This window comes from Falco punctatus (genome assembly GCF_963210335.1).
Source record: "Falco punctatus genome assembly, chromosome: 3".
Lineage (NCBI taxonomy): Eukaryota > Metazoa > Chordata > Aves > Falconiformes > Falconidae > Falco > Falco punctatus.
In genome coordinates, this window is record NC_137582.1 from 14,059,135 (window position 1) to 14,081,976 (window position 22,842).

Consider the following 22,842-nt stretch of genomic DNA (forward strand, 5'->3'; position numbering starts at 1 on the left):
CTCTAAGCCCATCAAGCCCCCCAAAAGGCAGCTCCAGCAGCAAGCGGCCATGCTGATCCTTGAGCGTGCAAAGGAAATTCCAGCAGGGTCTGATTACTGGCATAAGCAGCCAAAAGATTATCCGCAGCTTAGGCGAAAGCTGCTCCGAAGCCCAGGCACCGTGAGAGCACGTGCGGGCACCGGGCCACCGCGACAGAGTGGGGCAGGACCTGTCAAAGGGTAGCGAGCTGCCCAGCAGGCTGGAGACCACCACGCTCTTGTGCTGGGAGGCCAGGATATACACCGTCTGCTGGGCTGCTTTGCGGATGTGCTCCTCGTCCACCTCCTCCAGCTTGCTGTGGATGATGCTCATGATGTCAGGCACCTGTGGGAAGAAAACAGAGCGGCATCCAGCTGAGGGCCAGGACATACTGAGCACTTGGGGTCACCATCAGAGAGTCCCTGCAGCCAGGACACCCGTGTCCCTTCCCTTGACGGCAGCCCAGGCGGGTAACGGGACTTTAGGAGACAAGACAGGTGGGTGGACCATCAGGCAGGGCTGCTCATCCTCCCAGTTGAGGGAAGTCTCCCTGCTCGCCGGGTGGGCACATGCAGAACCACAGACCTCTCTGGAATTCAAGGACCCTCCCCCACCCTGCCACACAGGAGTCAGGGGAGGCTGCAGGGTATTCCCAGGGGAAAGAGGATCCAACAAGGACCCCCACCTCCCCCAAGACACAGCCTCCCGGCAAGGCGCTCATGCTAAAGGCCCAGCCTCGACACGGGTGCAGCAAGAGGAGCTCGGCAAGCGAGTTCCTAAGAGGAACTCAAGCTGAACACAGGGAGACACCTCAGCACTCGCTACAAGCCATAAAACGCACGTTAAGACAAATAGGAAGTTCACGCGCAGACCAGGCCTGGCAGCAAATTCCCGAGATTAGGCGCAGAGCAGCCGAGTGCTCCGTCCCCAGCTGCGCTCGGGTCTGCCCCACCGACTCTGAGGCTTAGCATCGGTTCAGATTTCAGGATCTGGGCTGGACTGGATCTGACCAAAAGGTGAGTCATGTAAGCTGGAGCAATCCCGCGTAGGAGAGAGGCTAATAGGTAGCGAGCAGGACTTTAGCAGAAGCTCTAGCGCAAAAGCAAGCCCGAGGAGTCGCGGGAGACCTGGTGTTTCCAATTACTGCGAGAGAAAGGGGGAGCTTAGCCCAAAAGGTAGTGGATTAGACAAAAAAAGCCTTCTGTGTCCAGCACCTCTAAGCCCTCAGACTGGCTTCCCAGCCAGGAACCCTGGGCTCCCCCAGAGCTTGCAAAGGTTTCACAGGGAGCCTGAGCCCTTCTGGTAAAGTGAGCTTCTCTGAACTCCTCAACTCGAGCGAGAGCCAGACCGGAGCTGGCCTCGCCAGCAGCCGCCTCCTACCACACAGCAGCCTTCCCCAGCTACGAGGATGGAGGAGGAGAGCATGAGCGCACATGCCCATGGGACACAAAGAAGGTCAGGCGCCACAGCCCCCAAAAGCTCTGGGGCAAGCGTTCCTCCCGGCCAGGGATGCAAGGGCAATAGTTGATACAGACGGGGGTTAAACACCTCCCTTCTTCCATCAGGGCTGGACCCCTTCCTGTGCTGGGCATCATGCTCCCGCCCAGGGCTTGCCCCTTGCTGGAGCATCTCTGCCTGTACCAGGGAAGCCCACCCCCCCCATCAAACCAGCTGCTGGAGCCGCAAGGGGAAGCTATCAGGCTGAGTACGCAGGAAGAAGGGGCAGCAGCAAGACCTGGCTGGAGTTGCCTCCCCAGGGCTGCGTTTGGACCAGGGAGGCCGTGCCAAGGCCAAGCAGCAGCAGCTCACCTTCTCCTGCAAGACCCCCCCACGCTCTTTGAGGAGGGAGTTGATCATGACGGTGGCTGCTCGGGAACAGTTCTTATCAGGGTCTGCCAGCCCCTCGAACATGGCGAGCAGGAGGCTCATCAGCTGGTCCGGAGGGATGCGCTTCCCGATCACCTAAGGGGAGGGCAAGCGGAGTTAAGCTACAGGTTTTTGTCACTCTCTGACAAGAGCGGACCCTTCGCCGACACTGGCAGAGCCCAGACAACGGGCGCCCTGCACAGCTTACGGCTCCCCCAGCTGCAGGCAGGATGACCCGCTCCTCAGCTCAGTGCCCTGTGGGACCGTCAGCCCAGAGCCCAAATCGGTGGTAATGAAGAGGAGCAAGGGCCAGGCCACCTGCCCCCAGGCCACCTGCCCCACGCCACTGGCCAAATAACCTGGGGCCCTCTTGGGATGGGTTGGTACAATGCAACCAAGCCATTAACCCTGCTCTGGTGACCACTGAGAGATGCTTTCCCAGGTCTTATGCTCTCCAGACCAGAGGGTGGAATAAGCTGCTCAGTAGAGAAATTAGGGAGAACGAAGACAGGCTGAGAGAGTTGGGGTGGTTCAGCCTGGAGAAGAGAAGGCTCCAGGGAGACCTTAGAGCACCTCCCAGTACCTGAAGAAAGCTGGCAAGAGGCTTTGTACAAGGGCCTGTAGCAATAGGACAAGAAGGAACGGCTTTAAGCTGAAAAAGGGGAGATTTAGGTCAGATATAAGGAAGAAATTTTTTACGCTGAGAGTGGTGAGGTGCTGGCACAGGCTGCCCAGAGCAGCTGTGGGTGCCCCATCCCTGGGAGCTCAAGGCCAGGCTGGACGGGGCTCGGAGCAACCTGGTCTAGTGAAAGGTGTCCCTGCCCGTGGCAGGGGGTTGGAACTGGATGGTCTTTAAGGTCCCTTCAAGCCCAAACCATTCTGTGATTCTATGAATGTCCACTGGAGCAATAACACTTGGGAAATCGCAGCTTTTCCACGACAAAAAGATCCCACCAGCTTCTCCACAGCTACAGGTCCTTCCGGAGCAATGCTTGCGGAGCTCTCAGCAGAGAAAATGGCCATCAGAGAGGAGCTGACGCATGCAGCTCCCACAAAAGCCGAGTGGTCAGCCCTCCTCCCATCCCTCACCACCAGACCCCAGTTACTGTCCACAACTATTGAATCACTGTGGTTTGAGCACCACATTCGGACCCTTTTGGGCATCCAGTATGTGCCCAGAATGGCTTTACCAGTGTCACAGCCATACTGGGAGGCAGCCAGGAGCCCAGGAGCTGCAGGTCCCGAGCCAACCACCCCATGCTCCACAGGAGAGCCCAGCCAGCAACAGGGCTTCCTTCAGCCAGCAGCTTCCATAGAGGAGAACAATGTACCAAAGTCTCCACCACGGAGCATGCTGGTGGCCCCAGACAGGTCCCACAGGGCTGAGCTAGACCACCTCTTTTAGGTGACATGCACAGAAACCATGTGCATTTTATACAGCAAGGTAAGTTTTTGACCCCAGCACTGGGAGCATCTATGGCTGAAGGGTTCAGGCTGCCTGTCAGAGCCCCGAACAGATGCACTGAGCCACGGCACAGCCAGGCATGAGTCCCTGTGTGCCCCCAGAACATCTGCACAGATGTCCTCATTGGGGCATGCATGCCCAAAGAGGGCACCCAGCAGCTTCCCAATGGGGGTGAGATGCTCTAAGCATCCCCTGGCCAAGCCAGGGGAACCCTCCAGCTGGAGGAGAGGAGAAGACTGCAGACCAAAACCAAGGTAAGTTTTTGACTCCCCAGCAGCCTCCAGACCATGTGGCTGGTCAGAACAGATGAGGCATCAAGTCTTCTGCAGCTCCCACTCCACAGCCTCACCACCCTGCAAAGACCAGGGCCAGGCTGGATGTGCCCTCCACCTTACCATGGCGATGTTGTTGCAGGTATGGAAGAGAACGGTGAAGTCAGGCTCCTCCAGGCCTTTCTTCAGAGCTTTCAGCCCCTCCACCATCTCATCTCTGTGATCCCGGGCAAAACCTGGATTCAGGGGGAGCATTCAGTGAGCAGCATTCCTCTGATTTTACACCCAAAAGAGACCTCCCCGTGCTGCTGCGGAGAGCTGCGCTTTACTCGCCAGCTGGCCCAGCTCCCAGGAGGGAGCCAAGAAACCGAAGCTGCTGCCAAGAGCCAGGAGAGCTTGCCCTGCAAGGAGCCACAGCGCTCTGGAGAGCGGGACCCAAAGTCCTCCCAAGGGCTTCACTTTGCTCGATGCTCGGGCCACCTGAAGTGGAGGACTGACCTCTCCCGGAGAGAAGGAGAACGCCAGGCTCAGAGCCCCGCTCCTCCACGCTCAAGCGACGGAGAGAGCCTGGGAAACCCAAACCCTCGCGGGATGCTCTCCACCAGCCCTGCTCCCGCAGCAAACCGCGCCGGCGGGTTCCCCCTTCGGGATGGCGTACGCGAAGGGATGGGACGTGCACCCCACTGCCCAGCTGCGGAGAACCGGGCTCCTGCTGCTGGCACCGACCGCCCGCCCGAGCGGTGAAACCCCCCGCCGCCAGCACGCCCACCTTCGTAGCACAGCTGGATGTAGAGCAGGCTGTAGACGCAGTCGACGGCGTGCTGCCGAACGCTGGCCAAGGAGTCCGAGCAGCGCGGGGAGAAGAGCGCGATCAGGACGCTGAGGTTGTAGAAGGGGATAACGGTCTGCAGGGACGACACATGCAGGCAACGCTAGCGAGGAGAGCAGGGGGGGACGCTTCTAGAGGGTACAGCTTTTCCTGACCGCCACGAAGCCCACCTTCACGCCCCCGCGGGGGAGGACGTACGCACGCACGAGCCCCAGCAAGGCCGGCAGCGGTGGGAAGAAAGGCGCTCGAGCACTGGGCTTACTTACATTGACGTTCAGCTTGCTCAGGTAGAAGTCCAGCAAGGCGGCGCTGACCTCCACCGCTCGCTGCCGCTCATGTTCCTTGTTCGACTTGATCCAGGGGCCTAAATGCTGCAGGCGAACAGCATCAGAAAGGTGAGCAGAGGCTCAGCTGCGTTGCCATGCACAGCCAAGGCGACCTCAGCCCATGGTGCACACATGGGCTGTGGGAAATACGGCCCCGACCCAAGCAAACAACTCATCCTGGCTCATCTTCAGGACAACACGAGGTCCCTGCCTCCTGGTGAGGCTGCATGCATGCCCCCCCACTACCAGAGACCTCCTCCTGGGCCATGTGCTGGCCACCCTTCTCGGGCAACAGCAAGAATGCCCAAAGGGGCAATTGTCTGCGCCCTCCCCTCCAGACCTTGCCTCAGCCAGGCAGCATGAGCACCACCCCAGAGCAGCCATGCTGTGTGCCCAGCCTCTGCAGGAGGGAGACGAGGGTCACACTGGACCTCACATCACACAGAGAAACAAGGACCCGTCTCACTGTCTCCTGCCCTGGGTCCAAAGCTGTCTCTGCCTGGTGACCTCTGGTCAGCAGGCAGGCACCTCTGCCTCCCTCCTTCTCCCCAAAGAACCCCGCAAAGCCAGCCTGCGCCTACCGCAAACATGTCCTGCAGCCCATGGGGGGTCAAGTTCCTCTGCAGGAGACTCTTCAGCAGGTCTTTAAGGGCACTGATGGTGTCACCATACAGCATCTAAGGAGGAAAGACCGACTGCAGGCTACACAAGCACTGTGCCTCGTCCCGGAGAGCCAGCCCAGGCACCCGAGGAGGGACAGTGCTCTCTCTGTGCCTATTCCCAGCTTGTGGCGCTCTCCCAGGTGTCGGGTGCCAAGATGCAGCCACCTCCAGCTTAGCAGGAAAACACAGCAGGGACCAAAACCCCAGCTGCACAATCCACCTCCGCTGGAAGCGCCAGGTACGTGGTGGGGGTCAGCACGGCGGTGGTCATGATCTGCACCAGGTGCCAGCAGCTAGTCAGAGCCAAGCACGCTAGCACACAGGCTTCAGCACAGACCTTCCAGAAGGGAATTTGGTCCTTCTCCCACTTGGGGACAAATTCCAGCGAGCCCAGTCTGAATGAGCCCTTTGAAGATGCTTACTGTTTCCTTCCAGGACTTATTTTGGGCGAAACTCCAAAAAAGAAAAGCTACAAAGCTTCATAGGATGGAAGGGAAGGAGAAAAGGATTAACAACTGAAACTTTTAGGCCAGATGCCTGCAAACACTAGCCAGGGACAGCCAGAGCCCCAAGCTGCTGCTCTGCAGCTCACCTTGAAGGAGCCGCAGCAGCGGCAGGCGATACGGTGGAACAAGGGGCTGCTCTGCAGCCACCCAGCAGCTGCAACAACTTCATTAGCAGCATGTTATTTTCATTCATTAAGCACTCAACCACAACTGAGAAGCAGCTGCAGCCTTTCAAAAGCTAGTTATGTAAAGGCCCCTTCTACCCTGCAGGGTTTCCAGGATCATTTGATTTTTTCCCTCGAGGGAGTTCATGCTCTTATTAGCAGCATTTGGACTTGCTGATAAGCTCATATTTTCTCACTTGCTATCAGTGCACAGAAGGGCCAGGCTTTTTCCAGAGATAAGTGAGCAGAGGAAATGGTGCAGCTTGCTTCCCCCGAGGTGCCCAGCTGAATGGAAAACAGGCCTTTCCCACGGCTGGTCTGCTGCCGGGGAGATGCCGGGGCCATGGCACCCAGTGGCTCATGGGACTGTGGAAAAGCATCTGTGCGCTGCCCGGGAACCGGTGCCCGGGATCGGCCGTGACCACGGCTCCCACGCTGCGGAACGAAGCTGTATCACCCAGCCGGGTCGTGAGCGACCTGGTGTTAGTTCCGCAGCGGCTTTGTGCTGCCAACGCCAGGCAGGCACCCCAGCAGCTCCCTGCCTGCCTCAGCCTGCTGGTGCCAGATCCCGCACCTCCTTGTGTAAGGCATCGCCTCCATTCTCGTCTCTCTCCTTCACCAGCTCCAGTGGTGGAAGGGCAAGCACGCTAGCAAGGCAGGTATCAATCAGCTCTGTCCTGTCGGGATCACTGAGGTGAGGCTCCAGGATGCTGATCCCAGGTTAAGGAAGCAACACGGATGCATCGAGCGCTCTGGGAGCGCCTTTCACCTGGCTAAGCAGGGAACAAGGATTTTAATATGCATTCCGTCTGACTTGACTCCACACTAAGTGGCAGCGGCTTTAATGGGAAGCAGGCAGAGTGTTCCCAGTATCTGTGTCAGGAGCTGCGACGTGCTGGGTATTTTTAACTGGAGCTCAGAAGTCATCTTTGCGTAACTGAGAGTGCAGTGCCCTTGGCTCTGCTTTGTAGCAAGAACATTCACTGCAGAGTACGACAAGAACCGAGCCCAGGAGCGCTGAGGGAAGCCAGCTGGCAGCCGTGCCAGGCCGCCCAGCTTCACCGTGACTGGCACAGCACCGCTAACGCGCCCACCGAGGGAGAGCCCCACACTCTGCTGTCAGACCCGTGGGGCAAACCGGGGAGCGGGGTCGGGCTCCATGGGTGCAGCAGCTCCAGCCAGCGCTGCCCTGAGAGCGGCATTCCCGCAGGGATGGGCGCAGAGGAAGGATACACCAGGTAAGTGCAGGTGATCATCGCCCGCTGGCGAACCGGCGTCCGCATCGCCTCCGGCGGCTCTGCTTTTATGAACTCCTGGAAGGCAGAACAAGGGGACGGTTACGGTCACGGCCAGCCCCATCCCACACTGGGCAGAGGCTTCAGGGTGACTGCTGCCCCGAAGCCCAGCCTCCCTCATGCAGCAAGCCAGGCGCCCCTCCACATTAGCCCGACGCTCCAAGTGCCACCCAACGACCCCATGCCTCTGGCAGGAGAAGCCAGTCTGGTTTGGCTCGCAGCCAGCCATCCTCCCACTGCTCACCCCCTGCTGGGACCCGAGCCCAGGCCGGAGGGCTGCAGGACCACAGAGGGCTGCATCCTGCCCCAGCAGAACCTGGCAGACGCATGGAGACAGGGCTCATCGGGGCACTCACGCCTGCCCTTCGCACGGACTCCAGATGGAGCAGCTGCACCTACATATAACCCTCAGAAGTGTGGGTTGGGACCCTTCCCCGGTGTCCTCTAGACCAGCCCCTAGCCCAGCCACCCTCCAGGGCTTGCTCTTACCACCATCTGGGCCACCAGCTCGGCTTTGCGGGAGAAGACGAAGTCCCCGCACTTCACACCGTTGTAGATGGCTTGGCTGATCATGCAGATGCTCCGGATGAGGCACAGCTTCAGGGTCAGGTCCTGAGAGCAGAACCCAGCGTGAGAAGCGAAGACCGGGCTTACCACACAGCCGTAAGGTCTCATCCCACCCGGCACTGGTGACCCTCCAAGGAAACATGCTCAGGCTGAGCACGACAGCTTGGCTTGTGCTGTTAGCAGCGTATGGGCTCAGCTCTCTGCTCTTTATCCACGTTACAGGCTCTCTGGTGACCGGGGAGCAGAAGGACACCCTGTCCCCAGTGTCTCGGGCTAGCTGGACACCAGGAACTCCCTGGCAGCACTTGGGATGAGGACAGCCCTCCAGGGTCTTCCTCCTCCCTGCTGAGGCCGAGGCAGCACCCTCAGCACGCAGATGCTCAAGGCAACTCCAGAAGTTGCCAGCCAGGAGCTCTTCCTCCACAGCTTGGGTCCCAGGACAGTCGAGAGGAGGCACCCCAATTAAAAAGCACTCCCCTTGTCCCCACTGCTCACAGGTGAGCATCCCAGGAGGGGTTTGAGCCAGAGGGTCCCCAGCTCGGGGGCTGGAGATGCTCTGCAGAAGCTGTTAGTGCCAGCGGGAGCCCAGAAGGAAAACGCATTAGTGGAGCCCAGAGAAGGAATCCTTGGCCTGACAGTTCAGTTTGACAAATGCCATTTCTCTTGTTCAGCCTTAGAAAGAGAAATATAAAAATACAGCCCCTCACTGCCCCCAGGACAGTAATCTTGGTTTTAATACCATCCCACTGAATGATTGTTCCAGGGTGAAGCAGGAAAATTAGTTTAGTGGATTTTAGCCCAGCGGTGGGTTGCAGCTTGGTCTCTGGAGTCCCTGAGCTACCCTGGCAAAGCACGTGTGCTGGGGGGCAGGGGGCTGCCTGACTGCCCCCCCGCTCCCTGCTGCGGGCAGGGGAGGCGAGCATCACTCCGGGGAGCGACCCCCAGTCCTCGCCTCCCAGGGTGGGCACGGCGCGGCTTGCCACGAGAGCAAACCCACACCGACTCGCTCTCTCCTGGGGATGGCTCTGTGAGCTCCAGCCACGCAGAGCTCGCAGGAAAGGCACAGCCTCAGCAGAACGGGTGGAAGGCAGCAGGCTCAGGGCAGCCCCTGGGCAGCGAGCTTGACCATGGGAGGCCAATGCAGCCTTTGGCCAGCTCAGCATTTCAGCACGGTGGTGCCCCCCCGAGCCACGCTTTCACCCGCAGCTCCTGTCCTGCCAGAAAAGCATTTTTCTCTTCCCCTCTGCTGTGAATTTTAGCACTCTCAGGCAACAGTTCCAGCACGGAGGACCGGGCTGGGGCACCCGGGGCGAGGAGCAGCAGCTCCTGCGGCTCTCCCAGTCCCCACGGGCAGAGGAGTGCTGCTGCGAGCACAGCTCGGGGCTGCTCTCCAGGGGAACCCAGAGCAAGAGGCAGACAGACACAGCGGGAAAGAGCAGAGAGGAGTTCAGATTTAATGCCTCACACTGTACCTTGGTTTCTACCTTTATTCCCAGAACCTGAACAAGTGAAAAAACAACACACGTTAGCAATGCACGCAAGAGAGAAGACTCCACAGTGAATGACCTTCTCCCAGGGGCTGCCCACGTGTCCCAGCAGGACCCTTCAGGCAGAGCATCCAGAAGAGCCTGGCTGCTCCAGCTCATCCAGGCGTGCTCTCCCTCCCCAGGGAGGATGGGCTGTCCCAACAGCTTACCTTAGTGTTAAAGTACTGGAAGATGTTCTTCAGGATGTCTGCTTCAATCCTAGACAGCACCAGCTCCTTGGGCGCGTACACAGCGACGTATCCATAGCACAGGATGAGAGTGCTCTTTATTTTCTCCACTTCAGTGTCGCTACGGTCCTGTTAGAGCAGGTGAGAAAGTGAATGGGGGGGACTGGTGGGGAAGCCACGGCTGGCTCTTCCCAGGTCTCACAGGGAGGTGGCCTGCCTCACCGGCTGAAGGTACCCCCTAGAAGACAGGGCCCCTCCAAGCTGGATTTGGAACTTTGCTGTCCATCCTTCTGGTGGTGGCAACAACCCCCAGAGCCCTGATGGAGCATCCGTCACCCAAGCGCAATCTGCACTAACAGCAGCTGTTATAGCCCTGTGGGGAAGCACGTGAGCCCCAGCCTGGGCAAGTTAACCAGGTTAACTGCTGGTTAACTACCGTGCTAGAAATCAGCATCCCCTGCCTGTTAACCAGCGGGGCTCAAAGGTTTCTGCTCTGTCCCAGGGAGCAGCTGGTGGCTGACCCACCTTATGCCACAGCCCGAGGGGCAGGGCAAGGATAAGGGTGGCACGAGGGCTTCCCTGGCCAGCCGCTGAGCTCTAGGCACCCTTCTGTTGTGGGCCAGTGTCTCTTCCACATCCGTGCAGCGCTAATCCTGTCCCTCAAACACCCGGTCTTAGAGATCAGGAATTAAGACAGCTGCCTAGGTCAGAAAATTTGAGGAAAGACTTTTGCTGCCAGTGCTCAGGGCACGAAACCGCCCCATCTCCTGGGGCACACGCACAGCTGCAGGAGCTGCTCGGGGATCGCTCTCAGGCACCGGCGTGGGTGACAGCCAAACCACGCTCCACATCAGGCCAGGGTCCCCTGGCAGATACAGGAGCCAAGTTACAGCTCGCCCAAGCCCAGCCAGCCAAGCAAGCAGCTCCGCCGGGGCGCGAGCCTCCAGCAGCGTGTGGCTGAGAGCAAGGGGCTGGTGCCAAACAGCCCGTGATGCCGGGAGCAGCTCTCCGGTGAGGTGGAGGGTCCCCCAGCCCCCAGCCAAACCCACCAAGGCAGGAAATTAACTCCTCTCCCAAGGAGCGCTCCAGCACACGCCGCATCTGAAGAAGCCTGCGCGAGCCTTTTGCTGCTGGCTGTGTCGCAGCGGGGGCCCTTTGGCTCTTACCTTAAAGATACTGAACAGGCCCACGGATTTCTTGAAGACATCAGACCGAACAAAATCTTCCAGCTTGGCCAGGGTTTCCTCCAGGTGATTTATTGCACATATCCCAAAGCAGGAAGCAAGTCCCTAGAGGAAGCAGAGAAAACACATTAGCAGAAAGCTATTAATTCACCAGCCCCAGCTGACAGTTAAAGAGAGCCTGTTTATTGGTTTAATTCCCAGCACCTGAGCTGTGCCCAGCTGGGAGCAGTCCTGGCAGCCAGCGCTCCCCTCTCTCCAGCCAGGGACTCCCCTCCAGGGGACACAGGGCACAATAACGCTGTCCTTGTCTGGGTGACAGCCCGGGACAGAGCTCAGAGAAGAGCCATGGGGGCAGGACAGACATGGCACGCTCTCCGGCAGGCAGACGTCAGCCACTCTGCGGGAGGCAGGAGCCCAGTCGAGCGCTCTGGCTGGAAGCAAGAGCAAAGCAGGCTTAGCAGGTCCTGCCTTTCTGCTGTACCTCCAGGAGGTCTAGCGAGCTGGGCTGAAACTCCATAAACAGTTTATTCAAGAGCGGCCCTCGACAGAGTTGCATAAGCTGGAGCAAAGCCAGGCACCATTAGCTTGTGTTTGCACTGCGCTGGAAGGCAGCCGCAGGCGGGGGGAGCGCTCGGCAGTGGGGCGATCCAGCCAGGCACGGCAACGCGGCTCGGCCAAGGTTAACGGGAAGCCGGGGAGTGTGCGAAGCCGGAGCATCAGTCTGGCCAGGACGGGCAGGAAGGGCTTGACCCCGACCTCGGCTCCAGGGTAGCGAAGGAGGGTCTGAGCTGGCGGTGAAGAAAATGCTGCAAAGCATCCACAAGCAGATGGCTTTTTAAGCAGGGCCCGTAGCAATAGGACCAGGCGTGATGGTTCTAAGCTGAAAGAGGGGAGATTTGGATTAGACATTAGGAAGAAAGTCTTTACTGTGAGGGTGGTGAGGCACTGGCACAGATTGCCCAGAGAGGTGGTCGATGCCCCATCCCTGGAAATATTCAAGGTCAGGTTTAACGGGGCTCTGAGCAACCTGGTCTAGCAGGAAATGTCCCTGCCCGTGGCACGGGGCTGGACTAGATGACCTTCAGAGGTCCCTCCCAGTGCAAACCGCTCAATGATTTTATGACTTGAGCACATGAGCTGGAGGCTGCCCAAGAAAGATGAGGTAGCATCCCCAGCGAAGGCAGCAGCAGGTCCATGGTGTGACGGTGAGTGCGAGGATTGAGGGGCACTGCACAGGAAGATGTCACCAGACCATCCTGGCACAGCCAAGAACTGCTGGAGCTCAGAGAAGTGTCTCACCAGCTGCAGATGCCCTGGGGAGCAGTGGGAGGTGTAGCCCCAGCCCCAGGGTGACAGCAGCTCAGTGGGCTGCAGCCCAGAGGAGTGGGAAGAGCTAGGTCCTCTTCCCCATCGCAGGGATGGGGCAACACTGGAGGGTCCAAGGGAGCAAAAGCTCACACTGGAGACACAAGTTAACGCTGCAGAGGATGGCAACGTGTCATGATTCAGCCACGCTAATGGAACAATTGGCTGTCAAAGCAGGGCGCTGAGCCCACCTGACCCCACGGCACACCAGGACAGGCAGCCGAACCAAAAGAAAACTCCTGGGTTTTTTTTTTTCCTACGGCTCTGGCTTAACTCCCCAGAACTGTGGGGCTACACGAGGCCCCAGCCCAATGATGAAGCCAGAGCCAAAAAAACCCCGTATGGCATCAGGCCGATGCTCGCTGGGCACAGAGGCGTGGAGCCAGGCAGGCAGCTGGGGGCAGCACAGCAGTGATGGCAATGCCCATGAGAAGGCACCTGGCAGTAACAGGGCACCGGCAACTCCGAACGCACCCCAGGCTGCCACGGCACCGCCATCCCTGAAACCTGCAGAGACCCTCCTGGCACCAAAGGATTCGTGCATCTGTTCAACAGGGCCAAGTGCAAGGTCCTGCCCCTGGGTCAGGGCCGTACCCCCTGTACCAACACAGGCTGGGGGGGACGGGGGGAGCAGCCCTGTGGAGAAGGACCGGGGAGGTGACAAACGGGGCACGAGCTGGCAACGTGCACTCACAGCCCAGAAACCCAACCGGCTCCTGGGCTGCACCCCGAGCAGCGTGGCCGGCAGGGTGAGGGAGGGGATTCTGCCCCTCTGCTCCGCTCTGGGGAGACCCCCCCGGAGCACTGCGCCCAGCTCGGGGGTCCCCAGCACAAGCCAGGCAGGGACCTGCTGGAGCGGGGCCGGGGGAGGGACACGGAGCTGGTCCGAGGGCTGGAAGCCCTCTGCTGCGGGGAAAGGCTGGGAGAGCTGGGGGGGCTCAGCCCGGAGCAGAGGAGGCTGCGGGGAGACCTGGCTGCGGCCACTCGGTGCCTACAGGGGCTGTAGGAAGGTGGGGACGGGCTTTTTAGCAGGGCCTGGGGCGACAGGACTGGGGGCGGCTTTGAACTGAAAGGGGGAGATGTAGGGTGGACACAAGGAAGAAATGTGTTACGCTGAGGGTGGTGAGGTGCTGGCACAGGCTGCCTGGAGCAGGGATCGATGCCCCATCCCTAGAAACACACAAGGCCAGGCTGGCTGGGGCTCTGAGCAACCTGGTCTAGCGGGAGATGTCCCTGCCCATGGCACCGGGACTAGGTGATCTTCAAAGGTCCCTCCCAACTCCAGCTATTCTGTAATTTGATGTTTTCCCTGAGAAAGGAGCTCGTCAGCACATTCAGGGCTGGGGAACAACAGCACGCTGTCCCAGTCTGGGTTCACACCCCACTTGAGACAGTGTCCCAAGGCACCCCCTGCATCTCACCCAGCTTCAGAGCCCCCTTGCCGTTGGGTTGCTGCACGTGGGCTCTCTTCACTTTTCTGCGCCCATTCACCCAGATGCTGTGACCTACCCTACAAGCCTTTCTCCAGAAGGTACGAGCCCTGGCCAGGTGTGGTGGGACTGGAAAAAGAGAGGTCATCATGGTAGGACTGCTCTCCTGGTCCATCACGAAGACCTTTAGGGTGTTTGACATAACTCCTCCTCACCTCCCTTTCTGCCTCCTCGTGGTATCTGGCTGTTTCCAGGAGCTCCTGCAGCTGCTTTTGCACGAGGTCTTTGCTGGCACATGCCCCAAGCGTCGTCCCGATGCATTTATACAGGAAGTTCTGGAAGAGCAAGAGTAACGTTACCACCCCGTGAAACCCTGCCAAGCCCTCGCGGGCAGGCCGAGCTCGGTCACGCAGGTTGCTCCTCACAGCACCCTGAAGGTGCGTGCCCTAAAGCAAAGGTGTAGGGCAGAGTCTGGCTGTAAGCTGGGGTACGAGGGCGCACCGGGACAGAAACTGCACCACAGAGCAGCGCTCTGTCCAAGGAAGAGCCAACTGTATTCATCGGAGCCAGGGACAGGGATAACAAAACCCTTGGTCCTGCCCAGAGGAAAACAAAGTCACCGCGACAGAGGGAGTGCGAAGACAGATTTTCCAGCGATGCCTCAGCAGCCCCTGGTGACCAGCCAAGCTGGGCTCGGCTCCAGCTTCTCCTACACCCCTGCAGAAACACCACGGCCCTCGGCAGCCACCTCTTCCACCCCGACCCCCCAGAAGGAGACTTCCCCTGTTTCCTATGCTCGCCAGCTGGAGGTCACCGCTCACTGCACACCCCTGCGCCGGCGCGGTGGGAAATGGGGTCGTTCGGTTCCTGCCCTTCGCACCAGAGAGCTCTTGGCCTGGCTCAGCCCGCAGCTCGCTGGCTCTGACCAGCACAGGCGGAGCAGCGCAGCCCGGCCGGGACCTCTCGAGCCAGGGATTTGGCTGTGGACCGGCCAATATATTCCATTTTCAAGCCTGCCCAGCCACCTCGCCAACCTCCTGCTACCCCTTCCCTCCTCACACACCCTTCCCCAGCGCCAAGCTGCCGGCAGAACGATGCCTTGGGAAAGCACCGAGGGCTGGATTGGCCCCTGCCCTGCTAACGCGCTGCGGCAGGACAGGTGCTTGCCAGCCCGTCGCTGCCCCCACTCCCCCCGGGTGATCACCTTCTCCAGTGGGAAGCCGTTGTAGCCGTGCAGCTGCCTGCACATCTCCGTGACAAAATGGCAAATCCACGTGTTGTCAGACACAGCCACCAGCGTCTCCTGCAGGAACTGCGGGAGGAAGAGCTGTCAGCCGCGGGCGTCCTAACGGACCTGGCTGAGCGAGGAGCCTCAGTGCAATAAATAAAACACGGGGGGCTCGTGTCGGACATACCCAGACCCTGGGCTGCACTGGATCACCACGGGATCCCCTTTGGAAGGCAGGCTGCCCACCCAAGTGGATCCTGCCAGCCATTCCCCCTGCTCCAGAAATGTGGGGTTTTTTTTCCTCAGGGTCAGGTCTCTTCCAAGATAAACTACCCTAAGTAACACTGCCACCAGCAGAGAGGCAGGATGGGCCCTGCCCAGTTTTAATTGCTTCTCCATGCCCTATTTTAAGGCTCTCCAATTAAGTGGGGAGACACTCCTGGGACCGCTGTTCTCTGACCCACCAGCAAGCCTGAAAGCTCATTTTTCACCTTCCCTGCAGTCACTCTCCACGCTGACCTGCATCTCCGCCTCTGAAGCGAACAAGACCTGGCAGCATGACGATGAGTGACCACCTCTGCCACCAGGGTCAGGGATGGGTGATGGCAAATACCTGCCTCTGTGGAGCCAGCTCATGTCACCGTGCTGCATGCCGAGCCTGGGCGAGCCCAGCCCGGGAGCTCTGGAGCTGGCTGCCACTTGCCCTCCCACCACCCCATCGCCTCCCCAGCACAGGGACCCTCACCAGCAGCAGCTTCTCCTCCCAATCCTTCTGGGACAGGGACTTCTCCATGTTCTCTAGGAGAAAGCACATTTTTTTACACTGGTTTCTCACCCGCACTGCACGTCATGTAGTAGGGGCAGACCGCTCTTCAAACGCGGTGTGTCCTGTACTTGACGCAGCGGCGCTAACCACTTCAAAGGCACGCCCGGTAGGAATTAGTAGCACCAGGGTGATTAAAATCCTTATTAAAATAGGAAATGGCACTTCTTCAGAGAGCTTCAACAGACCGAGGGTCAACAGGCATGTGGGCAGCACCCCACCCTATTCCTGCACACCTCCAAGCGTCCAGGCACACGCAATCCAGTTTGAAGAAGGTGACTCCAGCGGAGAGTTTCTCCCAAGCAGAAGCCCCTTCCTACCTTCTATGTGCTCCACCAAGAGAGGGATCTTCTTGCTCCAAAGCTGGTCCAGCGCAGGGTGGACGCTGTAATGCAACACGTTCAGCAGACGCAGGGCAGCCGTCCCCCGGCAGTCTCCTACATACGGCTGTGAAGATACAACCTGAAAGGTCGGGGATGGAACAAAGGGTGTTAAGTGCAGAGAAAAGTCATCTCCAGGCTGCAAGTCAGAAAATTGGAATCAAAACGCAGGAATGTGACACTGGGAAGCGACTGCTCGCTACACCTCAAAGAAACTACAGCCTCCTCCTTTTGCTCCAGCTGTTGATAGAGAAATGTTGTCGGGAGAGAACATCTCTCCATACCCTGGATTCACCCCAGAGGAGCAAACCCCGGCCTCTCCAGGGCTGAGGAGCGGTTTCTCAAAGCCCTGGAAGTGCAACTGGAGATGTGCACTGCAGCCCAGCCCACCCACGCAGCCCTGGGCACCTCCGTCTGCGCTTTCACTACCTACACAGAGGCACCCCTGCACCCAGAGGGGAAGGGGGGGCACCCACGAGGTGCACAATGGTTCTGGATACGGGCACCTCTGCCTGGAGCAGCGAGGAGAAATGGGGCGTTCACCCTGCCCATTGTCTGGGGCAGGTTCCTCTGAGTCCATCCAGGACAGGGGAGGGAGAACGCTTTCTCCGGACGTGCCAGTCACCGGAGAAAGGAAGAGCTCTGCCTCCAGGCCACTCACCAGCAGTCTCGTCGTTAAAGCATAGGGCGAAGGAAGATTTGCTGCGAAAAGAAGGGAAAAGCAGCATAAGACGGCACCAGGCACGAAGCAGGGCAGCAGCTCCTGGTGTGCGGGCAACTCTCAAGCTGGTGCAGCCCAGCATCTGCAGGGGTGAGCCAGTACTGACCGTTCAGGTCGTAGCGGATAAGGGATGCGCTTTCTCCCTCCTCTTGCTTCTTCATGGCCAAGTACATGAGGCTCTTGCAGAGTGGGGTCAGGGCGTTGGTGAACTGTATGGGGGTCACAAACTCCAGCAGGTACGGCCACAGGACCTGCCAGGAAAAGGGGAGCAAGGCGCTTGCCATGTCTGCTGGCTGAGGGCAGCTGGCAGGAGCCCACCTGCAGGAGGGGGACCCTGAATGGGAGCATGGGACTGAGAGGGAGAGGAGGGAAAGATGCCAACCCAAAAGGCCTTTTGCTGACAGGGAAAACCCCCGAGTACCCTTAACCAGTGCTATTGTTCAGGAAGGGAGAGGTCTCCGCTACCTGCGCTCCACTCCAGCAGCACCAAAGCTCCAGCCCATGCGTGTTCCTTTTACAGAATTACAGGACGGTTTGTGGGGGGAGGGAGACCTTCCAAGAGAAGCCAGTCCCACCCCCCTGCCACAGGCAGGGACACCTCCCACCAGACCAGGCTGCTCCCAGCCCCGTCCAACCTGGCCTTGAGCTCCCAGGGATGGGGCACCCACAGCTGCTCTGGGCAGCCTCTGCCAGCACCTCACCACCCTCAGCGTAACAAATTTCTTCCTTGTGTCCACCCTACATCTCCCGCTTTCAGTTCAAAGCCGCCCCCCGGTCCTGTCGCCCCAGGCCCTGCTAAAAAGCCCGTCCCCACCTTCCTACAGCCCCTGTAGGCACCGAGTGGCCGCAGCCAGGTCTCCCCGCAGCCTCCTCTGCTCCGGGCTGAGCCCCCCCAGCTCTCCCAGCCTTTCCCCGCAGCAGAGGGCTTCCAGCCCTCGGACCAGCTCCGTGTCCCTCCCCCGGCCCCGCTCCAGCAGGTCCCTGCCTGGCTTGTGCTGGGGACTTCCAGCACTACTGCCTTGCTCCAGCCTTAGAGAAGCTCACAGGGTGGGTACACACAGGTCCTTGGGCAGACAGCTTCCCCAGCCAGACCTCTGCCCTGCTCCCAGAGGGACGGGGATAACGGCAATAGCTCCTAAAAGTACTGGGGGTGGTGACAATCCATCCCATCTGTCAGACAGGCCACCCTGCATGTTGCACGGGTCGTGCTGGCTGTGCTGAGGGTGAGACAGGACCCCCAGCATGTGGACGGTGGCTCTGGGAGCAGCACCCACCACCCCAGAGGCGGAGATGACTCCACAGACTCACATTGCTCATCCTGTCAACAGTCGTGCTAAGAAGAAAGAGCGTATTGACACTGATGCTCTGGACGCTGTCACTAGTGAGGTCATCGGCATCTGGTGGCTGCTTTTTAGGTTGCTGGAAGAGAGGGAGAGCGCAGGTCAGCACAGACGCTGCAGCAGGGCTGGCGGCTGGCAGCAGCCGGGAGCAGCTCTGGCTGACTCCCTCAGCAAACACGCTTCCCAAGCCATCAAGATGGGATGCCTGGCAAACAGCGTGCTGGCAGGAACGGGCAGAACATGAAAGCCCATCTCCATTGTGGCCCATCCCCGGCACATGCTCCAGCTCCATCCAGGATGTACAGAGGTGCTGCTGCAGCCCCAGCCATCGCCCCTGCTCCTCTTTGAGGAAAACGGGATGAGCCCAAGGGTGTTTTTTGTTGTGCCCACATCTCTGCAGCTCAGCTGGACAAGTGGGGCTGGAGGCAGCCAAGCCCCCATGTCAAGGAGCTACCCTCATACTGAGAGGGCAGCAGCCTGACTCAGGCTGGCTACAAGGGGGGCACAGAGCGGGAAGTCCTGCCAGCACGGCCCCCTGAGTCCTGGCTGGCATCTTTTGGATGCAGGGAGAGCTGTCCCAACAGGTCCTTGCTCCAGAGGCAAGAACCACATGACCATAGGGAAAAGACGGGGAAGAAGCTGCAGTGCTGCTGCACAAGGGCTGGATGGCGGGGATGGCAAGGGGGACATCCTGAGGGTCTGAGGTGGGGAACCTGCACTGGGACAGAACAGGGGGGGTACGGTTGGTTCAGACGCTCGGGTCCTAGAGCAGAGGCTGCCCTGGGCAGGGTGCAGGCTCGGGAGGCTGCAGGTGAAGCAAAGCAAAGCACGCAGGCTTCTGCGCCGCTCCGCTGAGGACAGTGCTGAGCAGCAGCCGGACGGCAGAGCTCTGCAGGCTGCACGGCACGGCCACACATCTGGGTACCGGGCTGCCTCCACCACCGGCCTGCCTAAATCGGTGCTGCAGCGAGCCAGCGATGTGCACGGCTACAGACAGGGACTTGCCCAGTGCCACCCAGTACCTTTTTTGAGGAGTTTTTAGCCCACCCAGGTGTGCTTACCGCATCCGAGGAAAGGGCGCACTGACGGACAAGGAACTCCATCATCGCCTCCCCGCCAGGCTGCTCCAGGTAGCCGTGGTGAGCCATGGCACTGATCACCTGCACCATGGCCCGCTTCACCTGCACGGGCAGAGCAGCAGCACCAGCGTCGGCAAAGGGCAGAGGGGAGAAGCTGCAAGCAGCGGGGATTTCTGCCTGCAGCAGGCTCCTCCTCACAGCTGCCCTTTGCCACCTCCTCCTCGGCAGCAGGGAGTGTTATTATGGGTTACACACAGCCTTTCAACTGGGTTTGGGCTCCGCCAGCGGCAGCCGGGCACAGCACAGGACGCTGGAGTCAGCTGCCCACTGCTCACACCTGTGGGGTTAGCCCAGGGGGGCCGGGCAGGAGCCCACAGCCCCACCACCCACCGCAGGCAGTTATGTCTGGCAAAGCCAGGTCTGTGTTTTGCAAGTGGGACGCATCCTGCGACCATGTCAGCCAAGTTGCTGGCGGCGCAGCACTCCCGGCACGGCCATGCACATCACTCACATGTGGCACTTCAGGCAGGACCAGACTTTGCAGCAGCGATACGCCCTGCTAGGCAGGGCTGCCTGCGCTCAGCCCTGCTCCTTGCGCAGGGCACATGGAAAACCAGCCCCCGTGTGCTCCTCTGTTATGGGGAGGGTATCTCCTGGGCACGTTGGCAGAACTGTGCCAAAGCCCCCAGCTAGGAGAGAGGTGAGCAACAGGAGGAGGCAGCGGATGACAGCTGGGCGGGCAGTGGCGGGAGTATGGCTGTGCAGGGTCCCAGAAATAAACCCTCACCCCTGCAGCACCCCATGGAAGGGCAGAAGCTTAGCTCACCTTATTGTTGCTGTCTTGCAGAGGAAGTTTCATAGATGAAAGAATAAAGGGCTTTTTAATCTCCATTTGAGAGGCTGGGAAAAAAAAAATAAAAGATGACAGACTGAAGCTCGGTGATGCTCTTGAGCTGCCAAGGACAGAGCTGCTGGTCCCCAACTTCCCCCTTCTGTGACAGGGACGGCTTTGTCCCTCGCCCCCTCCCCAGCTGGCCGGGCCACCAGGCTAGTTTCCTACTCCCCTGACCCCGCAGCCACGGATGGGCTCGTCACCTCACCCCAGGTCCCGGCAAGGGAAGGAGGGGACTCGTGGAGAGGGACCAGTCTGAGGAAGCCTGCACAGAGCCCCTCTGCGCCTTACTGCTTCGAGACCCCGAGAGGGACCGCAGCCAGCCAGGTGGCAGCTGCCCTGGTACTCACGGGCGCTGTTGATGATCTGCCTCATGATGAGGAGCGTCCCCACGCGAGTCCTCTCGTTGCTGCTCTCCAGCTTTGGGAGGAGGAAGGCCAGCACGCGGTCAGGGAACGAGCAGGCTGCGGGAGCCAAAACAACCGTCACGGACGCACATCGCCCCGGGGATGACACACAACCGAAAGGTTTGGGATGTGGGCACTGCATCCCCTGCATGGGGACATCCCAGTCCATGTATCCCCACGTGCAATGGGGAGCTGCACGCCTGCTGCGCACGGTGGGGCTTTGCCAGCTGCGTCTAACCATGCCGCCACTCCTCTCCTAGCCCGGCAGCTCCCTGGGGAAGCCACCCGCTGCCATGTCACCCTGTGAGCCAGGCTCACCGGCCCATCCTGCTCCTCACATCCAGACCTCAGCTTTCCTCCGGTGCTCTCAGCACGTCTCCTGCACTCTCTAGGGAGCTGAAGGAGTTTAAATTATACCTTCCAACAAGTGCTGCCCCGTCTGTCAAAACATTTTGATTGTTAAAAATAAAACCAGCCTGTAGATGCTGAAATGGGAGCAGCGCTCGTGGGCATTCGAGGGGCAGGTTTGAGGAGGGACAGGCACTCAGCGACAGGGCAGCCTGGAGATGGCTCAGGCAAAGGCAGCTCGGCTGCAGGTTCGCCTTCATGAATGCTAGCAAGAAAGGGACGTCACCCAGCCCTGACTCAGCAGCAGCTTGTCACACCACTGCTCTTTTTCTGGCAATGGCACAGGCTTCTGTCTGTGCCACAGCCATTCGGTGGGGACAGCACCGGGGGAGGCCAGGCTCCAGCCACAGAGCTGCACGCACAGGCTGAGAACATCCAAGCTGTAGGTCAGCCCACATTTCCTGCTCAGCCAGACCACCGGGGACCCTGCTGCACTCTGAATGTTTGCACGAACCCGGAATAACCACGGCATTAGCCGTACACAAGATACAGCAACGAGACATACAGATGAGCAGGGTACCCCCAAAGTCAAGCTACACCTACTGCCCTGCACCACAGGCACAGCACGCTGCAGAACCCGGCTGCCAGAGAGGTTGCAGTGGGATGGTACAGCTCAAAATGCTCCAAAGACACTTTTGAAACCAAGACAGGTGCCTTTGGGAAGGTCCCTGAGAGGGGATGATCAGGCCTGAGCCAGCAGTGAGCTCCAGGGGAGCAGAGCTGGCCCCATGCTCTTCCTCAGAGAGCTCCAGCATCCCTGGATGCCAGACTTTCGGGCCACGCAAAGCTACCGCCTGCTGCAAGCCTGAAGCCGCAGGCTTGAGCCAGGACAGAAACCACCACCCTCCCCTCCCTCCCATCTTTCTGCACGTCCATGACATCCCCCAAGATACAGATAAATGTAGATATATATATGAGTTGTCCACGATATCCTCCCAGATATAAATATGTACACGAGATGTCCACAATATCCTCCCAGATAGATATAGATATATAGATATACATGATGTACACGATATCCTCCAAGCCCAGCTGAGAGGATATCTCAGGGGAACAAATGCCTTACCCAGGACGGTGAAGCATCGAAGAACCTCAGTGTGATTTTTCACAGTCAGGGGAACAGATGGATCTGCAGGAGCGCAAATCTGTTGGAGAAATGGCTGCGGTCAGGGACATTACCTGGAACGGGCACTGGCAGGCCCTGGAGAGGCAGAGCTGTGCTAAGCACAGGTATGGAGTTGAGATTTGGGACAGACAAAGCCATGGGCCGGTGGGTGACAGTGTCCCACCACACAGATGCCCACAGCGGTGCTTTCTGCCTGCTGCTGGCCGAGCAGAGCTCTGCCTGTGCTCTCAGGGAGACCACGTGGGAATGAGGTGCCTGCTCAGGAGCTGCAGGTTCCTCTGCTTGTTTAACTGTGCCCCACCACCCGGCTGGGACCACTGGCCATCTCCTCTGGAACCTCTTCGAAATGAGTCAACACTTCCATGTGCTCTTAAAATAAATCAGGCTCTTAATTCAATGTACACTAGCGTTGTAGCAAGGACAACATGCATCTGCTTATTCTGGGCTGTAGCTGAGCCAGAGCTGGTGTGAGGGCAGCCACATCCCAGAGCCCCAGAGCTGCCCCTCTGCACCCACCAACAGCTTCTGCCTGTTGAAGCCCATCCTCAAGTGGTTGTTCCTACAAACAGCACCGTTATTGCATTATTGCATGTGTATTTTCAAGGACGGCCTCTCTGCTGGCACTTCTGAGACTCAGCCAGTTTAGTGTATATATATATATATATATATATATATATATATATATATATAAAAAAATAGCCTTCAGACCTGGTTTAAGCCCCAGGAATACGGTTTTAAGAGTTTGGTAAGACGGCAGACCTCACGCCCCTGCCG

At 59.2% G+C, this 22,842-nt stretch overlaps 1 protein-coding gene across 4 annotated transcripts in view; it reads right to left on the reverse strand.

Annotated features, from left to right (window-relative positions):
- Positions 1-22,842, reverse strand: part of MROH1 (maestro heat like repeat family member 1) — a 57,468-nt gene that overhangs the window by 19,397 nt on the left and 15,229 nt on the right. For 2 of the 4 annotated variants that reach the window (XM_080381662.1, XM_080381661.1), the window contains exons 10-32: positions 22,009-22,087; positions 20,478-20,591; positions 20,062-20,135; positions 19,218-19,337; positions 18,125-18,235; positions 16,923-17,067; positions 16,757-16,797; positions 16,036-16,177; positions 15,638-15,690; positions 14,869-14,976; positions 13,880-13,999; positions 10,852-10,974; positions 9,668-9,814; positions 9,444-9,470; positions 7,894-8,016; positions 7,343-7,422; positions 6,684-6,819; positions 5,359-5,454; positions 4,718-4,822; positions 4,392-4,554; positions 3,746-3,858; positions 1,829-1,981; positions 210-364 (exon numbers count right to left, since the gene is read on the reverse strand). In XM_080381662.1, the coding sequence (XP_080237788.1) occupies positions 210-364; positions 1,829-1,981; positions 3,746-3,858; positions 4,392-4,554; positions 4,718-4,822; positions 5,359-5,454; positions 6,684-6,819; positions 7,343-7,422; positions 7,894-8,016; positions 9,444-9,470; positions 9,668-9,814; positions 10,852-10,974; positions 13,880-13,999; positions 14,869-14,976; positions 15,638-15,690; positions 16,036-16,177; positions 16,757-16,797; positions 16,923-17,067; positions 18,125-18,235; positions 19,218-19,337; positions 20,062-20,135; positions 20,478-20,591; positions 22,009-22,087 (2,528 nt within the window). The remainder of the gene's footprint in view (positions 1-209; positions 365-1,828; positions 1,982-3,745; positions 3,859-4,391; positions 4,555-4,717; positions 4,823-5,358; positions 5,455-6,683; positions 6,820-7,342; positions 7,423-7,893; positions 8,017-9,443; positions 9,471-9,667; positions 9,815-10,851; positions 10,975-13,879; positions 14,000-14,868; positions 14,977-15,637; positions 15,691-16,035; positions 16,178-16,756; positions 16,798-16,922; positions 17,068-18,124; positions 18,236-19,217; positions 19,338-20,061; positions 20,136-20,477; positions 20,592-22,008; positions 22,088-22,842) is intronic. The other 2 variants (XM_080381663.1, XM_080381664.1) reach the window with 2 other exon arrangements.